At 37.4% G+C, this 26,751-nt stretch overlaps 1 protein-coding gene across 1 annotated transcript in view; it reads right to left on the bottom strand.

The window, feature by feature from the left end:
• The window catches only part of LOC145255734 (MAD2L1-binding protein-like), an 83,298-nt gene extending 57,651 nt beyond the window's left edge, over positions 1 to 25,647 (bottom strand). Inside the window, exon 1 of the mRNA XM_080114351.1 lies at positions 25,299 to 25,647. Coding sequence (XP_079970477.1) covers positions 25,299 to 25,478 — 180 coding nt within the window. The 5' untranslated portion in view covers positions 25,479 to 25,647. The remainder of the gene's footprint in view (positions 1 to 25,298) is intronic.
• Between the last annotated feature and the right edge of the window lie 1,104 nt (positions 25,648 to 26,751).

Raw genomic sequence — 26,751 nt, forward strand, 5'->3', positions numbered from 1 at the left:
TAGGAGGTTTTGACACTCGTACTCGACATAGAATTAAGCAAGCTTTTTTTAAGAGGGTGTTTGATAACCATTGTGAAACTTTACAAGAATTATGACAAAACAGACAAAGATAAATGTTATTTAAAAAAGTGACGTCCCTCTTACAGAAAACCTGACACTTGGAAAAATATCAAGTATTTTTGTCCCACCTATTTAAATCATCATCATTGGCGGTCACTCGTGTCCGAGTAAGACTGTCCTCCGTTGTGGCTTCTGTGGGTCCTCAGGTGAGCATAGAGACCAATCCTAGACCCAATTTGTCTTGTGCAATTTGGGCAGATAAAGGTAGTGGTGGTGGCGTGGGGTTGGGTGTGTCTGGTTAATAATCTGTCCTTTCTGTGCTTGCGTTTATCCTCAGCAGCTTGATTTAGGTCACTACTATAAAGCGCAGCACCTTTGTGGACAGCGCTCCTCCATGCCAACCTGTTCCCAGCCACGTCCTCCCATGTCTCAAGGTCCATGTGAAACCGCTTTAGATTTGCTTTGATGTTATCCTTATACCTCATCTTTTGGCCACCCTGGGCACGCTTTCCCTCAACAAGCTGAGAGTAGAAAATCTGTTTTGGGAGGCGGAGATCCGGCATTCGGACAACATGACCAGTCCATCTGAGCTGGCGTTGAGCAACAGTAGCGGTGATAGTGGGAATGTCAGCCTCACTCAGGACGCTGGTGTTGGTGCGTCGGTCCTTCCAACTAATTCTGAGGATTTTTCGGAGGCATCTTTGGTGGTACGTCTCCAGGGTTTTTACGTGCCTCCTGTATGTGGTCCAGGCCTCCGATCCATAGAGAAGAGTGGGCAGCAAGACAGCTTTATATACCATGATTTTGGTCTTTGCCAGAAGGTCACGGTTCTCAAATACTCTCTTCCTTAGCCTTGAGAAAGCCCCACTGGCACAGCTGAGATGGTGTTGTATTTCATCATCTATGCTGGCTTTTGATGATAGGATGCTGCCTAGGTATGGGAAGTGGTCCACATTTTCCAGTCTAGCGTTGTCGATGGAGATGTTTGGGGGTGAGACTGGAGTACTGTTTGGTGGTGATTGATGGAGGATTTGGGTTTTTTTTTATATTAATTGTTAGTCCTAGCTGTTTGTACGCCCTCGTGAAGGCAACCAGTGTACACTGTAGGTCCTCTTCTGAGAGGGCTACAAGGGCGTTATCGTCTGCATACTATAGCTCCATAATGGATATGGTGTTCGTTCGACCTTTGGCCCTAAATCTGTTGATGTTAAAAAGTCGCCCGTCAGTTCTGTACATAATCCGAACTCCATGGGGAAGATGTTTGTCCGTGAGATGGAGGATAGCAGTAATGAAGATGGAGAACAGGGTTGGGGCAATGACACATCCCTGTTTCACTCCCGTGTCAACCCTGAAGGGCTCTGTTTCATCTCCACTACTACTGAAGACTGTAGCTGACATATTGTCATGTAGCAGTCTCAGTACCCGAATGTACCTCTCTGGGCATCCAAACCTTGCAAGAACCAGCCAAAGGGCTTGACGGTTCACAGAGTCAAAGGCTTTAGTAAGGTCTATAAAAGCCATGTATAATGGTAAATTTTGCTCCCTGCACTTTTCTTGAAGTTGACGAGCAGTGAAGATCATGTCCATCGTGCCTCTATTTGGTCGAAAACCACTTTGGGACTCGGGAAGGATGGTTTCTGCAAGGGGTGTAAGCCTGCTGGCCAAAACCCGAGCTAGGGCTTTCCCTGTGGTAGAGAGGAGAGAAATGCCCCGGTAGTTCCCACAGTTTGCCTTGTCTCCCTTCTTAAAGATGGAGACCACTAGGGCATCTCTAAGTTGTGCAGGGATTTTCTCTTGTTGTTTAAATATAAAAAAAGAAACAAGTTTTTGTTAAAGCTGACAAATTGTTAAAAAATTTTGATTTAATGTTATTTTGATTTTTAATGACATTTCTTGTCTTTCTACAGTTTTTATTTTTTAACTGAGCACCTCCTACAAATAATTAAATATTGATTATGTTTTTTATTTATTTTTTTTAAATAATCTGGTAGATTAGTTTCCATTTGATAATAATTCACTGAAAACATTTTTTAAAGGACGAAAATTAGAAGTGTATACCATTCATACACATGAACCAAAACAATTGTATTTCACATCTTCATTCGTTCAAATATTTTAAAAATTTACTACTACCCAATTTTTAAAAATATTTGTATGTTTGATAACAAAATAGTTCTAACTAAACATGTAAGAAATTTTTTTTTATAACAAGATTTTCAATTAAAAAATAAAAAAATAAATCGATCTGGAATAATAAACAACAAAAACAAAACGTCTGTTTACGCCATGCTTATCGCTGCTGCTACTACTATTACTACAGAAGTTCTGATTCAAATTCATAACGATTTTTTCGGATATCATCTTTTTAAATTGCTCCGTACCACTAGAGAAAACACTGTCCAATCATCTATTTAACGAATAAACATAGTAAAAAGATTGTTTTATTTAATAGTGAGTGTTTTTTCAAAATTTTCCATACTCTTCATTTTGAAATCATTTTTTTAACAACAAAAAAAAACGAGTGGTCAAATGAATTTCGGACACTCGAAATTATTAAAAATGACATCTCTTTTGGCTAATTTCCAAATTTCATTAAAAAATTCATAACAGAAACACGGTACAAGTATTTACAAATCAGGGAGTGTCATTGCAAAATCTTACCGAAAATGCCGTTTTATAATGTTCACATTTTTATCACTTTATTTGCTTAAAACTCTAAAAATATATAATGTACATTATTATTTACTACTTCATTTGAAAGTATATTCATTTCCGAACAAAACGGTGGTATTTTGAAGACTTAAAGTGCTTTGGTTTTTAAAATATGACTACTTTAGTAGAAACCCCTTGAAATCTGTGATTATCCAAAGCGTTTTATCGGGCCATGTGTATTGCTAGTTATAGAGCATTGTATCATCAGCAAATATACCCATCTTGGACACAATATTATCAAGAAGATCGTTTTAGAATATCAGGAATAATAATGGTCCAAGGGTTGACCACTAAGACACTCTCGCATTAACGTTATGCTTCTTGGATGTATGTCCATTAATGACAACCTGTATGCTTCTATTGTCCAAGATGGATCTAATTATATTTAGTATACATCCAGTTATAACGTACGATTTAATTTGTCAAAGGTCTTGGATGTATCAAGGGCTACAGCTGTGGTTCCACCTGTTTTATCCAGTACATGTTAATTGCATTCACAGATTAATGTTAAAATATATGAAGTAGAATGACATAGCCTGAATCCATACTGTTTGTCAGAAGATTTGCTTTTGCGAGGTGGTTAACTAGTGTTTAATTAATTAAGGTCTCAAAGATTTTAGTGAAGAGGTGAAGAGATTAATAGGGAGATAATTGAGAGGGTCTGAGTTCCTGAATATTGGTACCATAGAGGCCATCTTCCAGCTATTAAGGAAGCAAGATTCAGCAAGGCATTTATTGTAGAACTTGGAAAATATGAGGGCAAGTTCAGTTAAACATTTCTTAATTAGTATAGCATAGATGAGATCAAGCCCACACGCTTTTGAGATGTTTAAGTTTTTTATGATATCGCAGACATTATCAATGGACCAGTGGTCACTCGACAGCATCCGACAAGGCCAAACTATTTGCCAAAAACTTTGCGGCAAATTCTACCCTGTGCGACGAAGGCCATCAACTCCCCATATTCCCTCCTACAACAGACAACACGCTATGCAACATACAAATATCTGTGCGTGAGGTCGCCAAGCTAATCAAGAACCTTGACTCCAGTAAAGCAACTGGTCCTGACGTTATCCCAATTATAGTGTTAAAAAAATTACAACCAGAACTTGCCCCCATACTTACAAAACTGTTTAAGCGTTCCTTTAAGGAGAAGTGCTTTCCAACACCCTGGAAAACCTCATCAGTATCCCCTGTATTTAAGAATTCAGGTGATAAGTCATCCCCCTCTCAGTACAGACCAATAAGTCTGTGTGTCATGAGTAAGTTGCTGGAATCCACAATAAATAGAGAAGTAGTCAACCACCTCAGCAGAAATAACCTTTTTAGCGACACGCAATATGGTTTCCGTTCTGCTAGATCTACAGCAGATGTGCTAACGGTTATATCCCATACGATTAGAAAATCTCTCGACAAAGGCTTCATTTCTAGGGCAATTGCTCTCGACATATCAAAGGCCTTCGATAAAGTTTGGCATAAAGGCCTACTACACAAGATTTCCAGCTATGGTATAACTGGAAATGTTTTCTCGATCATTAAATCATTTCACTCTGATAGGCTCATAAGAGTAGTGGTTGATGGGCAGAAATCAGAGGCCCACAGTATTAATGCTGGAGTCCTTCAGGGGTCCATACTGGGCCCAACTCTCTTCCTGATCTACATCAATGATCTTCCAAAACACATACTAAAATCTTTCGTTGACATCTATGCTGATGACATGACTATCTTTGGCAACACATCAAAGGCAGTAAACGATGATGTTCTCTCTGATTCTCTCTCCTCTGATCTTGAGCGTGTGGTACAGTGGGGAAAGAGGTGGCTGGTTACCTTTAATGCATCTAAGACCAAGCTCCTATCTCTACATCATAAACGCTCTGATCCCCATCTGGCATCAATTGAAATGGATGGCTCTCGTCTAGGGGAGGCCTCATGTTTTGATAAGCTTCTGGGTTTGACCTTTACTCCTGATCTTAAATTGCCAAGGTCGCTAGGAAAATGGTGGGATCCTTCTACCGCTCCAGAAGATACCTCACTAATGATGCAATTCTCTATCTATATAAGAGCCAAGTACGTCCAAAGATGGAGTACTGCTGCCACATCTGGGCGGGAGCTGCTAAAATCAGCCTATCCTGCCTTGACAGAGTACAAAATAGACTTTGTGGCTTGGTGGGGGATGCCCTTTTCTCTCTCCCACAGAAGAGACGTAGTGAGCATGTCTTTGTTCTATCATTATTTCCATGGCAAGTGCTCGTCTGAGCTCCATTCTCTGGTCCCCCCTCGCCAATCTTTTTCAAAAAACACCAGACTAGCTGAAACCACCGTCAATAATTTTCCCCACTCTTTATCTGTGCCTAAATCAAAACGTAGATTCCATGAACAAAGCTTCTTTCTTAGAACTGCACGCCTGTGGAACTCTGTTCCGCTTGCCTGTTTCCCTCCAGACTTCAACCTGGATGTCTTCAAGTCCAACGCAAACAAATTCCTGATGAACCGCCCTCCTAAGTAATGACACCTTATCAATTCTCCAATACTATTGGTACACTATTCCATTGATTACTATACACACAATAGCCCTTATCCCCGAGTGGCCATTGGGCCTTGATAAGTGGTGAACTCCATGTAAAAAAAAACAAAAAAAACATGAAAAGGAGTGATGTTTAGATCATCTAATGTGGCTTTAGTCCGCATAGGGAAATTTGGAAGCGTGTTGGGTCTAAGGTGGAGTTAGAGGCAATCGCCAGGACAACAGTTCCACCTTCTTCATTACCATGCATGCAACCTTCTGGTTGTTACTCAGTGAAGGAATTACTGATTGCCCTTTATTCACTACACTAGTATAGATTTTTCAGAAATCACGAGTTCCTATCTTTGGCGATCCTGTGCGTTCCCTGATTATTTCAGCATGCTTTCTTTTGGCTGTCATTATTTCTCTCTTACATTGATTTTTAGCATCTACAAATTTTGCCTATTTGTATTTGACTTATGACGTACAAACTGGCGAAATGCATGCTTTCTTTGTGCCATAGCAGCTTGCACAATCCATGAACCATGGGGGTGAGTGGGGCTTGATATAATACTTCCATGTGGGAACATGCGCTTCAATTCCCTCTTTGCACCATTCAGTTGTCTCATTGTCACACTGTTCAGCACGAAGATATCGGTCCATGGGGCATCTCGAATGCATTTTCTAATGGTTTCTCAGTAAGCCCTCTAGTGGTTTTGAGCAATGATTCCTCACCTTGAGGTTGGAATTTAAATGTGATGTCAACTGATACCACTAGGTGGTCTGCGTTTCCAAGTAGACTGTGGGCATTAATCACACAATCATCAAGTAGTGTGATGAGGAATAGGTCTAGAAATGAAACCTGCTGAGGTTCACGATCTGGTAAGCCAGTTGGAAACATTACTGTCTATGTGAGGGAATGTGAGAAGATATTAGTGGAGCGTTAGCTGCATCTGTGTAACCGGAGAAACTGAGCCAATTTTTATGGTGGACATTAAAGTCACCAAACGCATGTATTTTGGCATTACAATCCAAGGAGAGTGCTACATCTATACTATCAGAGACATGATCGATTAGAGTACAATCCTGACTTGAGGAAAAACAGCAGAGAAAATATAAGTAACTAATGCAGTGATGAAATGTTAGTTAAAAGCACATACAAGCCTGGTCATCCGATTCAAGATTTTTCTCTCTAGTTTAAGGGAGGGTGCTACGAATATAGACTCTAAGCGCATGTATACATCTATCAGAGGCCTTACAGCAAAGAGGGAGGTATCCTGTAATGTTAAAGTAGTTGGAGGGGATTGAAGAGTGTAAGTTTGTTTCACTTAATGCTAAGATATCCAGGGAGTTTACTAAAAGGTAAGACTCTACATCATCTAGATTACCTCTAAGCCCACAGATATTTGTGAAAGCGAGCCTCAAGGGTGGAGACGAATTGGTTTTGTTTGGGTGGTTGTCTGGTTTTATCGTGATATTTTTTGGGGTTGTCATTTAATTATGTTTTTGTTTAATGTAAGGTTAGGGGAAGAGTGTTGAACAAAGTGGGCCTGTTTATTATGCCAAGTATACACACACAATGGCTCATTAGCCGAGTCCAGTCTAGAATGTGTGGTCTCATGAAAGCCAACCATATATAGCAGCAGGGTCCCTTTCTATGCATCACATGGCACTACAACTATCCTAATATTATACATCTGATGATAGAGCAGCCAGTCTAAGTTAGGGCACTTGTACTGTCAGTCAGAAACAGCAGCAAGACAAACTGTCTATCAGTTACCCTCAACCTCTCAGACAAGACCGGCCCAAGCAAGTCTAGTGAGCACAAGTGGCATGCAAGCAAATTTTCTCAGTTTCTGAGAGAAAAAGAATTTTAAAATAGGGAATAGGGGAATGGAGTTGAATGTCCTAGTCAGGAAATAAGGCCAAGCACAAGGTGATTCTGGTGAGTCCCTGGTATTGTACCTCTGGCCTGGCTAATACGAAAACAAGAAGTGTGAAAGCCGGCGATAGGAAAAGCCCATCTATTCCTTAAGCAAGTTACGTTTGCAAGCCGGGAATTTGTTAGAGTCACCAGCTCCAGGAAGGTTGTCAACCATGACTGAGGAGGCCTCCCTCTCTCAATTTTGTTATCAGAGGTTTCTTTCTCTTAGATGGATGATCTAACAAGATGTATGGGTCCATCAAACCGAGAGAGTTAACCATGCGCCTGATTTCTACACTAGGTATTTCTGTGTCCCCGCATGGATGGAGATATTGAGTATCTTACTTTAAAGTTTTTCTCTTATTCTTCATAAATAAGAGTAGGATTGGAGATAGATTCCCCTCTAACAAGAAATCTTATCTTTCAAGTACTGTGAGAGAACCAATCGGCTCTAGCAACTAATTTGTTTTAAAATAAATGAATAGGATATTAATAATTATTTGAATATGTAAGAGAATATAAAGCAAAGAAAACAAAAGAAATGGTGGAACTAGATCTACATAAAGAGGTTCCACACAACACAGATATATAGATGCACTTAACTTGGTGTTCTTCGAGTGACTCATGTTGGTCTAGTTAAAAGACCAGTGTCTCCACATGGAATGAATTGCGGTGCAAAGATTAGCGTTTATTTGAAAGCAGTAAGAGGAAGGGAGGGAGGATTTGCCTTAAGAGCCAAATGCGTGCTTTGATTTAAATACTCCCTTCTTTCATTTAATTGAAACCGTATGATTTTCGATTTCTGTATTAATAATTTAAAACATCATTTACCAAAGGGGATGAATACTAGAAAAGAGATGCAAATTTCCACTTTTTCTATTGTGTATATACATATATTGCATACTATAACTAATATAATACAAAGAAATGACATGCGAGAAAAATCTGGGAAAATGGTTTCAAGCAGGTAGATAGCACAGAATATAGAAATGGAATAAAATAATACAATAAAATAAATTAAGTTTTTTTTTAGTAATATCGATTTTAAAGGCAGATTAAGAGAGGATTAAAATTTTAAAAAAGCTTTTTTTAAATGCAAGTCCATCTTACAAAATTTCATTATCATATTTTATTGTATAAGATGGGGAGTAGACTCGCCAGTTAAAATGAATTCAGATAAGAATGGGAGGGTGGAAATATGGTTTAAAATACACTATAAATACATCTAAAACACAAACTAAGTTTATAGAATGAATTAAAATAACAAAGAGATAAAAAAAAATTACAATTAAATTTTATTATGCTATAAGTTCAAAAGGGACTATAATATTTCGGGATAGGGAAACCTCTTTAGGCCATGGCATTTCGAAGCCAAACGCTTCCCTTCAGAAGAGGGGAGTAAAGACACATTTTACAGAGAAGAAATTTTTAAAAAGTCCAAAGCTCTGGCTTGGTTACCACCAGTTTTGGCAAATAGCAAACAGGATCCTGAACAGAATCATGTGCTCTATCCCAACCATCATCAATGGACCTGAGGTAATTTCGTCAGCATCAGACAAAGCCAAACTCTTTGCCAAGAAGTTTGCAACTAACTATACCCTATGCGACTAAGGCTGTCAACTCCTCATATTTCCTCTTTTATCAGAAAACATACCATGCAACATGCGAACATCTGTGAGTGATGTTGCCAAGCTAATCAAAAACCTTAATTCCAATAAAGCAACTGACCCTGATGGCATTTCAGTTATAGTGCGGAAAAAGCTTCAACGAGAACAAATTCCCATACTTACAAAGCTGGAAAGCCTCATCAGTGTGCCCTGTATTATTCAGGTGATTGGTAGTTAACCACGTAAACAAAAATAATCTTCTTAGTGACATGCAATATGGTTTCCGTTCTGCTAAATCTACAGCAGATGTGGTTGTGGTTATATCTCATAGGATTAGCGAATCTCTTGATGGAACCTTTTATTTCTAGGGCAATTACTCTTGACATATCAAAGACTTTTGATAGGGTATGGCATAAAGGCTTACTTCATAAGATCTCCAGCTACGGTATAGCTGGAAATGTTTTCTCAATTATTAAATTATTTCTTTGTGATCCAAGGTTCATAAGGGTAGTGGTTGATGGACAGAAATCAGAAGCTGACAGTATTAATGCCAGAATCCCTCAGGGGCCCATCTCTTACTGATCTACATCAATGATCTTCTAAATCACACCCTAAGATCATTCGAAGACATTTATGCTGATGACATTACCACCTATGTCAACACATCAAAGGCCGTAAATGACAAAGTTCTCTGTGATTCTCTGCTTTGGAGCAAGTGATGCAATGGGGAAATAAGTGGCTGGTTACTTTTAATGCATCTAAAACCAAGCTTCTATCTTTATATCATTCATGCTCTGATCTATCTGGCATCAATTGAAATGAATAGCTCTCATCTTTGTAAGGCTCCATGTTTTGACAAGCTTCTGGGCCGGAAAAAATGGTGTGATCCTTCTAGCGCTCCAGTAGATATCTCACTGCTGATGTAATTCTCAACCTAAGTAAGAGTCAGGTACATCCACAGATGGAGTACTGTTGCCATATCTGGGCAGGAGCTGCTGGAAAACTTATGCTTCAACAAAGTTCAAAATAGACTTCGTAACCTGGTGGGGGTGCCCTATTCTCTTCCCTGCAACCTCTTTCCCCATAGTAGAGACGTTGCGAGCCTGTCTTTACTCTATCACTATTTTCATGGCAGGTGCCCGAGCGCCAATCTTTGGTTCCTCCTCGCCAAACTTTCATGAAAACACATGTCTAGCTGAAACCAGTATCAATAATTTCCCCCACTCTTTTTCTGTGCCTAATCCTAAACGTAGATTACATGAACAAAGCTTCTTTCTTAGAACTGCACGCCTATGGAACTCTTCCATTTCCCTGCTTTCCAGCTGACTACAATTTGATCATATTCAAGTCCAACATGAACAAATTCTTGATGAGCCATCTCCTTAAGTAATTCAATTTACCAAATTTCCACTACTAACGATTACTAGAGTATTGTGCTATTGTACACTCATTAACCATTATCCTCGAGTGACCTTAGGACCTTGATAAGTGGTGACTCTTATGTATAAATAAAAAAAAAAAAAAAAGGAAAAAGCTATAAAGGGTTATAGTGCCATGGGTTGCTTCTTAATGATTTATGCCCGTTATTTTTTGGGGTGGGGGAGATAAGATTGTAATTCTGGATTGACCCCGAACTAATTCAATTGCCAAATTCCATTTGATTCAGAGGCTGGATAACTTTCAGATTACAATCCGATTGTTATCCAATGTAATTCACAGTGATCCCACTCAAAGACAGAACGTCCCTTGATCTTGTGTGACGTCACAACCAAAACGAAAACAGTTGTCCAGACAGGATTTGCAGTGATCTGACAGACTGAAATATCTTGATGAAGTGGAAGCATTACAGTACAGTACCAAATATGAGATATCTCCAAAAATAAAAGCAAAACCATACAAAAACTGCTAAATTGTGAAAACCACTGCTTAGGAAGCAATTAAGTTATTGCTTATTCACCATACATGTTTTCCTGCTTTTATTTACTTATATTGCTTCCCTCTTTTTGGAAATCATAATTTATCATTCTATGACTAAGTGTAATCTTTAAATATAAGGCCTATACTGGCCACATGTATATTGTTACTGATGCATGTTACTAAAATAACTGGCAGAAATGTTATTTCTAACTGTCTGCTTTAAATGGATAATACTTTGCTTCCAAGACTCCTGCCTGTTTTGCATGATAAACATAAAAAAAATCCTTATACTCCTAAATCCTCCCCAAATCACAGTATATCTATATTGTATATTAATGCCGTATTCTTGTAAGTTATATCATCTCTCCTGTTTCAACTGAACAAAAACCTAATTGCTCCTCCCCAAGCTGATATAAATCATATACTTTGCATGTACCTTGAGCTTCCAGCCTTATACTTTCGTAGGCTGACCTTTTCAAAATCGATAAATACTAAACATCTATAGATTTCTATTGATAAGGGATGCATTAGCTTAACCTTTATTTATACTCTATGGAATATAAATAGATAACTAATAACCACAGTTTATAAGTGATCTATATTAACTAGCAACTATATCTTTTTTACATTAGATGGGATAAAGTACTGGTGATTATCTTTACTTGAAAACTAACACCTAAAGCACATTTCGAAACAGACCCTAACCCTTATACTATAATTTTCCAATTAGTCACTAATCCACAAACCATATTTGATCTTTTCTTAACCCTAGTAGATGTTCACCTTTAATCTACACCCCACACTCATACATACCTCCTTTAAAAACGTAACCAATCTTAATCCTATTCTGAGGAGTGTAACTTCAAAGCAGATACTAATTCTTTGATACTAACTATCAATCCTAACTATTCACGCGGGAGCATAGAAATACCTGGCTTTGAAACTAGGTGCAGGGAAAACCCTCTCTGTGCTGATGGACCAGTAGATCTGGTTAGGTCATCCATCTAGGATAAGGAAAACTCCGATTTGTAAACCTGTTATATCCCATTCCTTGACACAGACCTCATACATCTTGGCACAAAACAGAGGAGGGAGGCCTCATTCCTGGACGACAACCTCCCTAGAGCTGGTCACTTGATCAAATCACTGGTTTGCAGACCTAAACTGCTTAAAAAGTAGATAGGCTCTGCCTATCTATACTCCATACTCATCTTTCCCTATTAGCCAGGAGCAGAGGTGCGGCCACAAGGACTCATTAGAGACGCCCAGTGCTTAGCCTTGTTTCCTAACTAGGGCAATGTCGTCCAACACATTTGCTTTATTCCCTTCTGTAACTGGGTATCTTGGGGGTGCTTATTTACCATATATGCTAACATGATTGGACTAGACCACTCCTGTTGGACAGGTTTGAGGGTACCGGTTTGACAGTTGCTGGTTGCTATTTCCAACTGACAGTACAGGAGCCTGAACTCTTTGATAGCGCTTACAGCAGCTGTTCTATCATCAGTTGTGTAATATCAGAATATTTGTAGTGCCATGTCGCGCATGGAAAAGCACTCTGCACTCATCTCTGGTGAGGATTCCAGAGGTCACATTCCTGTGGATGAGGAGCCGGCTGATGGTCTACTTGTGTTGCATGATGGTGGCTATGCACATCCGTTTTGCCTAGCACCTCAATCTAGATAGAACTACTAAATAGTATGAAATGACAGCTCAATCCAAAAAAATGTTCAAACCAGACACACACTCACGCCTCCTCCCTTGAGGCTTGCATACACATATCCAAGGACTTAGAACTAACTTAGATGATGTAGAATCATTTCTCCTAGCAAACTCCCCAGATATCTTAGCACTAAGTGAAACTAACTTTCACTCCTCCATCCCCTCTAACATCTTTAACATGTCTGGTTATCTTCCATTTTGTCATAAGGACTTTAACAGGAACAGACTTGGAGTCTATATTTGTAACACCTTCCCCATGTCTAGGGAATCTAACCAGGCCTTCATGTGCTTTAAACTAAATTTACAACATAGTGTTAGCTACCTGTATTTTCTTTATTGCTCTCCAACCCAGAACTGTACTATAATCAATCATGTCTCTGACAGCATAGATGTAGCACTCTCCCTTGACACTACCGCCCAAATACATGTATTTAGTGACTAACGCCCACCACAGAAATTTGCTTGGCTTCTCTAACTACTCTAACATAGCTAGTAGCATCATCTGTAACTTGGTTATATCCCATTCCTTGACACAGACAGTAACATTCCCAACCCGTCTCCCACATCGCCAGGAACAGCAAGCCTCACTTCTGGATCTATTTCTGACAAGAGATCCTGAGGATTGTGTAACAAATGCTGATTGCCAACTTGGGAATGCTGATCATGCTGTGATAATGATAGAATCACTAAACTCTCGACCCCAAGTTGAAGAGCCATTGCTAAAAACGACAATATACTAAAATAAGGCTGACCGATATGCCATTAGAGATCGCATCAGAGACATCCCATGGGGAAATATCTTTTCTCTTCCTGCAGAAGAGTGCGCAAATGAGACTACTGAATGGTTCAAAGCAGCAATTAAAGCACCTGTTCCTACATGGAAGTTCTATAGCAAACCCCACCCTCCCCAATGGTTTACTTCTACTTGCGCAGATGCCATTGCTCAAAAGGCAACATGTATACCATAGATTTATCCAACATAAGTTCTGTACAAACAGACAAAGTATATTCAAAATATATTCACTCTTAACTGTTGCTACTTCTTTCTTACAATTACTTCTACCTTCTATATGAAGATATATATAAGAGTGAAACCACCAGGAAATGCATTGAAGCACAGAAATTAAGAACTCATGATTTCTGGAAAATCTACAATAGTATAGTAAATAATAGGCAATCAATAATTCCCCCACTATTCAACAATCATAAGGTTGTTTGCACAGCATCTGAGAAAGCTTAACATGTTTGCCTATTATTTTCTCTCAAACTCTACCTTGGACCCAGCAAACCAATCCCTCTTTGATTTTCCTCTGTGGACAGAAACCACACTAGATGATCTGAAAAATCACCCCTTCTCAAGTACATGATATCATAAAAAACCTAGACACCTCAAAAGCATGTGGACCTGATCTCATCCCGATTGTGCTATAAAAAAATGCTCTGCTGAGGTTGTTCCAGTTCTTACTAAACTCTTTAACAAATGTCTTAACGAATCTTGCTTTCCTGATAGCTGGAATACTGCTTCTGTGGTACCTGTTTACAAAATCTCTGGCAAACGAACTGACCCATTAAATTATTGCCTAATTAACCTCTTTCCGCCAAAATATTTGAGTCTTTAATTAATCAAGCTCTAGTCCACATCTTACAGCTGCTAAACTTCTGTTTGACCATCAATATAGACTTAGGCAAGCCTTTTCTACTGCAGATATTATAACTAATCTCTGAACGTATATACCAAGCACTGGATAAAGCAGGTGAGGGGAGAGCAGTAGCCCTATATATATATCTAAGGCTTTTGACAGGGTATGGCACGATGGTCTTCTCATGAAAATATAATCTATGGTATTACTGGACGAATGCTTAACATAATTAAATCCTTAAATGAGAAAAGAATCCAGGTTGTTCTCGATGGGCATACATCCAAACAATATTATATAAATGTAGGTGTACTTCAGGGACCAATCGTTACCTGATAAAATTGTCTCTGACATGGGTATATTTGCCGAGGACATCGCGCTCTATAGCAGGCACGTGGGGAAAACTTATGAGCACATATCTAAGGCAATGGCGGAAACCCTAGAGGAAGACTTTCAGTCTGTAGTGGAATGGGGTCAGACATGGATGGTAACATCTAAAGCTGCCAAGACAAAGATCGTTTCCTTTAATTATATGAAACCTTACCAACCACAAATAGCTATGGGTAAAGATACATTACTTGAAAGTACTTCATTCAAACTCCTCGGCTTAAAGTTCACAGGGAGCATGAGTTGGCATAAATACATTGAGATCATTGCCAAGGCTGCTGCGAAAAAGGTGGGCTCTCTTTACTGTGCTAGAAAGTTACTTACGCCTGAAAGTATCCTGTTTCTGTACAAAGCCACTATCTGCCCATGTATCAAGTACTGCTGTCACGTTTCGGCTGGTGCATCTGCTACTAGTCTCTCACTCCTGGACAGTGTTAAAAAGAGAGTCGCCAACCTGATAGGTCCTGAAATGTTATCTAAGCTTCAGCCACATCGACAAAATGTTGCATCCCTCTGCTTGTTTTACAAGTATTTTAATGGTGGATACTCTGACGAACTACAAGCTCTTGTACCCCCCCCTCGATGAAAATACCCCCGACAAACCCAACAAGCAGCGAGGTCCCACCTCTACACAGTAGAGATCCCCAGATGTAAGAAAGCCTTCTACTCTAATATCTTCTTCCCCAGAACTGCTAGACTTTAGAATTCTCTTCAGGTTCTTGCTGACATGCAGAAGTTTAAGTGTAATGTAAACAGACATTTTGCTGCTAAACTCCCTACATAGTACTCCTGAAACTTAAGATTCCTGATAGTAGCCCCTTAAATCAAAGAGGCAATGTGCCTTGTTTGGTTAGAAAATGTAAAAAAACAACTGATAAAATCAAACAGGAAAACCATGTAAAAAAATAAATTCATTGAACTATAGGAGTTGGATAAAAAATTCCAACTTCTTGTACTCTTAGAAATCCGACTCAGACTCCAGCTAAAACCTCCGACTCCGAAACCCTGGTGACACGTGGAGTCATTTTCTTCCTGTGCGGGAAACTGACCAGGCATCTGCCAGTGTGTGGGTGGCTACAAGCAGCGACAGGAATCATAAAGTGACGGGCCAATACCGTAAACCAAGGATGGGATGACACCACAGAAGATGTTCCACTTCAACAAATGCTCCAGGAAACAATAGTCAGGGTGAAGCAGAGCGATCCCTCACAGGGTCTGTGGTGTGTAAACGGACAAGACGTCAATGTATGGGTGGATGCAAGTTCCCTGGAACATGACACTATTGTCTTTGAAGATGCAAGTTGGCTGCAATCCACGAGCGATGTGCAGCATATTAACTTGGCTGAACTGGATGCGGCGTTAAAGGGCATCAACCTTGCGTTACACTGGAAGTGCAAATTTATACACTTAAAAACGGACTCAGTGTGTATCACTGGTTAGTGGATACGCTCACTGGAAAAACTAGAGTATGCACAAAGGTTACCAGCGAAATGTTACTCCGACGACGATTGGACACAATAAAATCACTGGTAGAAGAACAGACTGATGTGAGGTCAGCTATCGGAGAATGTGAGGAATGTCAGACGATTGATCCGTCCCTAGTTAAATGGACGCCAGGAAAATTGGCGGTACAAGCTAATTCAATAGACGTTTCTCTGGTCCCATCAAGTCAGAACTTGGCAGACCCCATGACACGTGTTCCACAAAGGTGGCTCGATAGAATGAAATCTGCGACGGAGCCTGTACCTTTGACCTGTGCTGGAAAGAGCAACGCAATGACCAGTAGTCAGATCATGGAACTGCATAAAAGCAGTGGGCATCCAGGCATCCGACGTACAGCCTATTTCGTTCGGCGGGTTTGCCCAACAATTACCAAATCTGATGTGAGGTCAGCTATCGGAGAATGTGAGAAATGTCGGACGATTGATCCGTCCCTAGTTAATTGGACGCCAGGAAAATTGGCGGTACAAGCTAATTGGCAAAGGCTGGGGATGGATATAACACACTTTAACGGCAAACATTTCCTGACGTTCACTGATTGCGGTCCAGTGCGTTTTACCATTTGGCGGATGTTGTCACAGCAGAACTCCAGACACATCATTCAGCATCTTCAGTCGATATTTTTGGAGTGTAGCCCACCGCAGGAACTGTTTACTGACAACGACACTGCATTTACCCGTAAGGAATTCAAGGAGTTTTCCGCTGGTTGGGGAGTACGTCTGCGGTTTCGGTGTGCATATGTGCCAGCAAGCAATGGCATTGCAGAACGATGTCACCACAGTATTAAGCGGATTGCAGCCAGAACGAGATGCACTGTTCAGGAAGCAGTGTATTGGTACAAGGATGATACATCATCATATACTGCACCTGCCAATAGGATCCATAGACATGAAGTTAGGGTGAAGAACATCGACCCAGTGCCCACATTACCAGCCTCTGCACAAACCCAATACGGTGTGGGTGACCCTGGATGGGTAAAACCGCCAGGTTATCGATGCACATCCAAGTTCGAAGAAGGAACAGTAACAGAAGTGATCAGTCCGCAAGCCATTGGTGTTGATGGTGTCCCGCACCATGTGAAGGATATACGACCCCGGACGTATACCTTCCCCTCTGGTAATGCAGATGATGAGATTTCAGATGACACTGCATGTATTACACTGCCTGGCCGACAACCAACCCAAAATGGAGAACCCTCTGAAAAACCAACCAGATGCCATTTCACCTGGCAGAGCAGATGAGACTTCAGATGATATTGAGGGTATAACACTGCCTGGCCCACAGACAACACAGAATGGAGAGACCCTAGAACCACCCTTGTGGCAAAGTACACACCAAAGATTACCAGTGCAACCTTGCACATGCTGTGATCAGGGATGAGTGTAGACAATGTATGATGAGCCGGTCATGGTTGCGTCCAATACACAAATAACACTGCGCCTGCGTGATGGGAAGGAAAATCCGGTTGGTACTGATTTGCAGGAGTTGGCGCCCCCACGGTGATAAAAGACGTCGGACTTTTGTGTGTGGGCAGCATTCTTTCATTTGCTTGGTGAAAGAGATTTTGTGCTGTTGTCTCAGTTATGCGAATCAAGGACAGGAAGAAAGGGACAGCGAGAACTGCAAATTCCTACTGATTCACCAATTTATTTGGTATCTCTACGCATGTATATTCCAATAACGCGAAATCTTTTGTTGTGTCCGGAATATTGTTATCGAACGTACTTGAATCGGACGAGTTGAAGGAACAATTTAAATCCATACACATCGTCCATCAAACAATTCCCCTTTACTCTGCCTGGCAGGGGGGAGCCTGGGTGAAACTAATTAAAGCTGTCAAATAATGTTTGAGGAAACTGTTGGGGAGAAGAAAGTTGGATTATTTTGAATTTCTGACTTTATTTTCTGATGTGCAAAAGGCAATAAATGACCGACCCCTCACTTATATTGCTTCTGCCGACAAAGACTTTAGGATTTTAACTCTGAATCATTTTCTTCAAACAGAATATCAACTTCGTTTGCTTATTAATAATTATGATGCTGAATTATGTCCTGACCCTCCAAATAGGACTGCCTTATTACATTCCCTCGAAATAAGGAATAAATTTGTTGAAAAATTCAATTGTATCTGGCATAATGATTACCTTTTGTCATTAAGAGAAGTTGATGCCAAAATCGGGAGCAATTGTGCCCCCAAGTTATCTGTTGGAGAGATAGTACTTATTAAGACTCCCAACAAAACCAGACAATTTTGGAATCTTGGTAAAATAATTAAATTAATTACAGGAAACAACAATAACGTTCGTTCCGCGGTTGTTCTTAAGAATGTGTGCGAACAGGTGGATTCCTTAAAAAATCTTGTGCCCTTGGAAATTAAGGGTAATGATGATATTGCATCAACTGAGATTAATTATAGAAGAAGGAGGTCCCTTTTTCTGTCCAACCTGTTCAGTTTCTAATGATGGAACATCGCCAATGGTGTGTTGCAATTTCTGTGACAGCTGGTACCATTTCAGTTGTGTGGGAGTTAATCATCAAGATTAACTTAGGGGAGTGGTTTTGTTCTAATTGTAAGGGTGACGCTCCTCAGGTCATTCTATATAGTGAAAATAGTGTCTGGGTACATGAGAATTTTGAAGTTTAAACTGAAAATTGACAACAGAGAGTGGCACACATATATTAATATTAAAAAAAAATTTAATTGAATTAAAGGTGTAAATAACTTATATTGGGAAAAAGTAATGATTATCCATTATTTTTTCCTCTCCTCCTTGGCAGTGTAATATTAAGAAAGTTTAACTGAATTAAAGTTATAATTTTGAGTCTCAATTTGAATTGTCAACAAATAACCATATTAAAGTTAATTTAACTGAATTAAAACATATTGAAATTATAAAATTGTCTAAGTTAAGACTTATGTTTATTGGATTAACTTGCTATTCGTTTATCCGACCGTTTTATTAATAAACTTGTATTGGGAAAAAAGTAATGATTATCCATTACTTTTTCCTATCCTCCTTGGCAGTGTGTGAGAAATTCCAGATTTAACTGCCATCTTTTAGGTCACCTACAGTTTGGTAAGTGGTCTGTGATTGGTTTAAATTTCAATGTGTCAGGTGATTTGACTTGGCGCCTTTTTTGTATTCATGTGTTTATTTTTCAGTCTGAGAAAGAACACAGAACTGTACAGACTCAAACCAGCGGTTCCCTCACTAGGGAGCCAAGACAATTCCTTCATGGACACCAAACAGTCGGTGAACGAAGGACATATCTCTACAAGCAGAGACAACTTATTTTGCTGAACCTATTCAGATCCAGGATGACATTCAAGAAACTCTTCGTCATGTTATTTTCCGATTATTGGATCTTATCTTATTTCATCTAGAGTCCCAAGGGGCTCACATCATGCCTGATTATTGGTGCCATCATTCCCGCCATGTTCTCCATGATCTTCATGGATCCTTCCAAAGGAACAACTAACACGCCGACAATAGGAATTCAAACTAAAGGCTCCATGCATATGGTAGGAAATCGGGCGACCGTTTTGCAAAAGGACTTACCAAAACCAAAAAACTTTCATTGCTGTTACATTGTGAATAAATTTTGAGTTTAAAGGTATAGCTTTTGTTTGTGGAATTCATTTGCTACTGCCGGGAGGAAATTGAGTGTGTAGGAAAGAAATTTCTTACAGTAGAGAAGCATTTATTACTAAAAAACAAAATGGTGAAATATAAAGTTAAGTTAAAAGTAATTTTTTTTTTAATTCAAAAAATTAAAGAAAGAAAAAAAATTCAAAGAAATTTCGGAAATTTATTGGAACATAACGAAGAAGTGAAAATAAAATAAATAATTGCAACCAAAGGCAAAATAAGTCAACGTAAAAAGGAAAACAGATTTTTTTTAAACAGCAGTTCAACGATTTTTTTTTTTTTTTTTAATAAAGAAATATTTTTGTAAATAAAACAATTTGAAAAGTTTAATTTATGATGAAGCCGAGATAAGTAGGTCCAGCAAACGAGTGCTTTCTATATTCATCATTCAAAGGTAATGGTAGAAGCACCGGTGTCACATGACCTAACTGTTCAGATTTTTCAAAATGAGGCTCGTCTGCTGGACCTACTTATCTTTGCTCCACCGTATTTTGTACATTTTTTAAAAATTTTTAACTCATTTCCCCAAACTTACCGTGTTCAGCAGCAGAGAGTTCAGTAAATGTTTACTTTAACTACAACAGAACACCGACCAATAAAATTTGGTGTTTTATAGGTTTTCGGGGTCGCTGACAACGAATCTGATATTCAAACCCGTTGCAAATTTACCGTTTGCATGGTATTAACCCCTGAACCCTCGCACTATTTTTCGCCATATCACCGTATTATTACGCGTGAGTAGTTCTTATTAAATGTACGTGCGCATAGTCACATGATCTTTCACAAGGCGCATGGATACATAGCGGATATTTTAAATGACAGAAAATATTTTTCATCTCATTGAAATACTTTAAATAAAATTTTAAAAATAGTTTTCACCTCATTTATAGTAAAAATAATGTCAGTAAGTTTTCACGAGCGGTTTACATTTGTTTTTCGGGTACTAATCATTACACTGCACTGTTAATGCACTTACTGATCCGCGCTATTTTTTTAAAATCGTATTTCCAATTTCAATTAAAGTTTTATGATGTTTTTTTTTAATCAATTGTATGGTGAAAGTACAGAACAGGTACGAAACACCCTCCCCATGTTAAGAATGGCTTTTTAAATAATACTATTTCAGTGCATGAGTAGCAGTGTCAAAAACAGATTTTAAGAATGCGTAAAAAAAAAAAAAAAAAAAAAAAATTGAATAATTCAACCTCCGATTTTTACAAGCTTATAACTATTTGAAAATGTAATTCAAACACTAATTTTTTTTTTAATTAAAGGAGCAAGGACCAAATTAAAAAAAATAAATAACAGGTTTAATAGCAAATTATGTAATATTTGTTTTTTAAAATCGGTTTTCTTTAAAAAAGATTTGAAGAAAACCAACGAAATTGTTCTTCCTTCGAGTATATAAAAAAAAAAATCGATATAAATTAAAAAAAAAAAAAAAAAAAAAAAAAAAAAAAATTCAATGTGTATGGTAATCGTGAAGAAAGAGAGCCTGTTTCCTCCGTTTGACTATAGGTGGCGTTACTGTCTGTCCACCCAGTTACGAAAGCACAAAATGTATATAATGGCACCCTTGAAATAAAAATAAATGTTTTTGTTATATTTTAATTTTAAACATGCTTTTTTTTTGGGGGGGGGTTCAATCATATTTACGTTTTTTTTTTTTTTTTGCAAACATTTAAGTTTTATTTTTCGAAACATTTACGTTTTGTTGCTTGTTTATTTTCCAACATTTACGTTTTTTTGTTGTTGTTTTTTTTTTACAAGCATAAACTAAATATTTTTGCTATATTTTTCTTTTAAACATATTTATGGGTACAACCGTTTTTCCACTCTTATAATAAAAAAAAATCAACGTTTTTTCTTTTATCTTTTTTTATGCCCCCCCTTTTTTCTTAATTTTTCTGTACTTATTTTACCTTTTCCGCGAGTATATATATGTATATATATATATATATTTGAAAAAGGATATTGTAAAACCTGAATCTTACTTGAAACTACTATTAAAAAATAGCGCGGTACAATAAGTGCATAAGCAAACTTTTCAAAAAGAAAAATATTTAGTTTATGCTTGCAAAAAAGTAAACGTTTGAAAAATAAACAATCAACAAAACGTAAATGTTTCGAAAAATAAAACTTAAATATGTTTGCAACCCCCTCCCCCAAAAAAAACATGTTTAAAATTAAGATATAACAAAAACATTTATATTTCAAGGGTGCCATTATATACATTTTGTGCTTCCGTAACTGGGTGGACAGACAGTAATGACACCTATAGTCAAACGGAGGAAACAGGCTCTCTTTCTTCACGATTACCGAATTTATCCATATCGGATACATCGGTAAACACTATGTTTTTCGAGCTGAATAAACATGTTACATTAAATAAAAACACTAAAAAATTATCCAGTTGGGTAGAAAAGTTGATAACATTTGTTGGTACTTATGCAGAGAGTGATCCGGACGTAACTCACCGGACGCTCGGCTTGCCCCGTAAAACGACGTCAACAGCCGGAGTTAGCCGAGCGTCGGCGAGGAAAAGCAAGCCGAGCGTCGGCGCTGAAAACATAAGAAAAGAGAAACCTACCTTAATGTAAAATTTGTTAAAACTTTTATTTACAGTAACGGAAAACAAATTTTTTTTGTAAATGTAAAGTGTTTTTTATATACAAGAAAGTTATGTTTTTTTTTTTTTTTTTTTGAAGAAGAAACAGCGAAAAAAAGTTAAGCAAAATTTGTTTTTTTACAAAACATGTTTTTTTTTTTTGTTGGGTGGTTTTTTTTTTAGGGTTAGGGTTAGGGTTATTTTTTAAATTTTTTTAAGAATAAACAGCGAAAAAAGGTAACAAGCAAACTGTGTTTTTTTTTTTTTTTTTTGTTGGGTGGTTGGTTAAGGAAAAAACCTGGTAAAAGAAAAAATGCGAGGAATATTTACTGTTGGTAATTTCCTCAGACTGTTGGAGGGCACGACTATGAGGCACAGGTTTTCTTTTTTGCAAGCAAACTCCTTTCCTGACAAAATTCCAGGACACCCGCTCTCTGCGCTGCTGTTTGCAATTTTTTCCGACAAATATGTTAAGTTCATATTTCCTTCCATAGGTAAGCAATTTTAAGGGTTGTTAAATAAATCTGAAATTGTAACGGTTGTTGTTAAATAAATCTGATTGATCTGTACTGTTTTACTTTTTCTTCTTTTTCCTTATTGTCGTCTGCTGCTTTGAATTTTTTTTCTTGCGTCGCGCACGCGCGTAGCGTTGACAACCGTCGAACTACATCGCCGACGCTCGGCTAACTCCGGCTGTTGACGTCGTGTTACGGGGCTAGCCGAGCGTCCGGTGAGTTACGTCCGGCTCTGCATAAGTACCCATTTGTTATATATTTGGGTACTGGTCGCGGTAAGAGTTCCCTGCCGAACACCCTCAAAAAACAATAACTTCTCCCCGCGCAGCCGCAAAGGACATGTTTTAGTTGCCATAGTAACAACATTTTTTATCGACATTGTTTTACTGTTTATGAATATTGAAATAAAAGACATTACTACACATTTATCAATAATATCTCACTTTTAATCACTTTTATCGACTTTTTAAAACTTTTTTTTTTACTCTTTATAAATGACAACGTTAATGTTTATGAATATTGAAATAAAACATTACTACACATTTATTAATATCTTCTTTTTTTTTTTACTGTTTATGTGTCAATTTTATCGACTTTTTCTTTTCTTATATTGAAATATTATATATATGAAATATTGAAATTATTCTTATATTGAATATTGAAATAAAAGACATTACTACACATTTATTAATATCTTTTTTTTTTTTACTGTTTTGCTGTTTGTGTCACTTTTATCGACTTTTTCTTTTGTTTTTAAGAAAATGCTATTAAAAAAGAAAAAGTCGATAAAAGTGACGCATAAACAGTAAAACGTAGTCATTTAAAACAGAAAAGAAAAAGTCGATAAAAGTGACACAAACAGTAAAACAGTAAAAAAAAAAAAAGATTATTAATAAATGTGTAGTAATGTCTTTTATTTCAATATTCAATATAAGAATAATTTCAATATTTCATATATATAATATTTCAATATAAGAAAAGAAAAAGTCGATAAAATTGACACATAAACAGTAAAAAAAAAAAAAAGATATTAATAAATGTGTAGTAATATGTTTTATTTCAATATTCATAAACATTAACGTTGTCATTTAAAAAGAGTAAAAAAAAAAAAAAGGGCACTCCTGCAGTATTTTACCCACCGATTTCACGATCTTAGCCGAGCGTTGATCGACATCCGTCGGAAAACGCCGGAACATGGCGAGCGGTCCGGTACGATACTCTATCAGCCAATCAGGGCGCTTCAAACGAACGCGCAGCAGACGAATAATTTTCATTGAAATTACACACATAGCGTTTCATTTCAGTTATTTTATTGTTCAAAGTAAAAATACACAGCCTTTCATTTCAGCTATTTAATTTAGCGATAAAAAAAACAAACAAAAAAACCGGGAGCTGTTGGAAACATATTTATGCGAATTTATGTGGAGACAAAAATTTGGACACAACCCTTTTGTCTCCATAATAAATCAAATCGCGGAAGGCTACCCGGTTGGGAAGGAGCTTCTTTCCACATCCTCTGAAAACCCTTTGCTCCCTACTTTGCCTCTCTACAGTCAGTAGAAAATCTTCCAGTCGGAACTAAAGATAAACAGTAATTGTTGTCCCCCCCCCCTACAAACATTACTGAAAAAAAAACAAAAAAAAAACATTGTTGTTACTGTTTAATAACGTTTTGTTAAAAAGAAACAAAAAAAAAACATTGAAGTGTTTATTACTGTTGCTTACCCCCCCCCCCCAAAAAAAAGCTATCGGAAAACAAAATGAACCCCAAAAAAAAATATATATTCAACAAAATAAATTTATTTTACTTTAAAAAAACTTACGGTAAGTGTTTGTGATTTATTTTATCACAATTTTTTGTATTAATTTTATCCATTTTGTTGTGTGTGTGTAATATGTTTTCCTTGTAATGTTGTTGCTATTCACATCGTTCTTGCACCAGCTCCGAATTCTCGGCTTTCGTCGGCGTTAACGCCGAAAGCGTTCGTCAACGCTCGGCTAAGATCGTGAAATCGGTGGGTAAAATACTGCAGGAGTACCAAAAAGTGTTGTTACTATGGCAACTAAAACATGTCCTTTGCGGCTGCGCGGGGAGAAGTTATTGTTTTTTGAGGGTGTTCGGCAGGGAACTCTTACCGCGACCAGTACCTATATTTGTTTTTAGTACTCATTGATCCGTGCTGAAATAATAACATTATTTAAAAAGCCATTCTTAACATGGGGAGGGGAGAGTGTTTTGTACCTATTCTATACTTTAACCTTACAATTGAATAAAAAAAACATAAAACTTTAATTAAACTTGGAAATATGATTTTAAAAAATAGCGCGGAAGCACCTTGTTTTTTAACAACTTTTTCGAATCTATACGTAAAGTTAATACAAACCCGTAGATACCATTGATTTTACTTGAAATTCAATATTTCGAATTTCTAAAAACGAAGAATTTTCGTATACATTTTAAATATGTAAAAATTAGGTAAAGAATAACAAGTTATATCCAACATGGACCAAATGATTTTTTTCTCGCTTTGACTTTGCCTTTTATTTCTTACTTACCTTGCCTAGAACGTGACTATTCTGTTTGAGTTGGTCGAACATTTCAGGCATTTGACTTTTCTCGTACAAAATGTATTTAACGAGTTCATTGAACAGAGTTGCTCTCGTTTTACGATCCAAAAATCCATCGAAAGAAATATTACAAACAACTGGCCGATCACGAATTACACGTAAAGCCATTTTCAAATTTACCGGAATTTTGAATTTTACAACGACTTTTCTAGAGAACACTTTTCAGGGGACGCAACTCCGTCCAATAGCGCACACGCGTGTAGAAGGCGTTGTCAATGGTTACAAATAAATATTCCAGTAAAATAAACTTTGAAACTAAGAATTATGGTGTGGTTTTGTTGAAGCATTGTTAAAGAATAAAATGTATTTTTGAAGATGTACAATGCAGGAATGTACAGTCATTATGAGCATATAAATAAATGAATAATAAATAATTCACTATTGGTACCCATGCAAGGAGTCCGTGCTGAAATAATAAGGTTATTTTTTAAAAAGTCATTCTTAACATGGGGAGGGGAGGGTGTTTTGTAATTATTCTGTACTTTAACCTTACAATTGAATAAAAAAAACCATAAAACTTTAATTAAACGTGGAAATACGATTTAAAAAATAGCGCGGATCACTCTCTGCATTAGCACCTCAATATTTTTTATATTATTTTTTAAATTTATATTTATTTATCTTTATCTACTTAATTTTTTTTTTTTTTCAACTGTGATGGTTCTTATTCCAAAGGTTCTTTCGAGTAATAATCCATCATCAGTAGTGAAATAAATCCTCTCTCTCGGTTGTAAATTGTAAATTTACAGCCAAGAGAGAGAGAGAGGCTTTATTTCTCCACTAATGAAAGGACATTTGGAATAAGTACCATCCACGGTTGAAAAAAAGAAAATATATCAGGTAGATAAATAAATAAATGTAAATAAAAATAATAATAAAAAAAAAATAATTGAATCTGCTCATAACGACTGTACATTTCTGCATTGTAAGCCTTCAAAAATACCTTTTAAACTCTGAGACTGTTTTCAAGTTAGCAGCTTTCCCACTAAATCTGGAGATTTCGTTAGCAAGTAAAATTTGGAAATTAAAATATTTCTAGCAAGTAAATTTTGATCTAGCGGCTAGCGTTTTTTTATTATTTTTTTTTCAGGAAAATCTGGAAATTTTGACACCCACACAATTTTAAGATAAAAAAAGTAAAAGCGCTTGAAAATACTTTAAGGCAAACAAAACTCGTTTCTTTTTTCTTATTGCAGCGAAATCTAAAAATCGAAATATTAAATTTCAATTAAAACCAATAGTCGAAACATTGTTAGAAATTTCAGAATGCAAGGGCGATAACTGCTAGATCACGCGATTATTTTGACCAATGAAATTGCATTGTTTCAGTTGCTGCGGAGGATTCAGGAATTGGCGGGAATATTGTGTTTCTTCAAACAGA

This window comes from Euprymna scolopes, chromosome 31 (assembly GCF_053919585.1).
Source record: "Euprymna scolopes isolate OS-2025 chromosome 31, ASM5391958v1, whole genome shotgun sequence".
NCBI classification, from domain to species: domain Eukaryota; kingdom Metazoa; phylum Mollusca; class Cephalopoda; order Sepiida; family Sepiolidae; genus Euprymna; species Euprymna scolopes.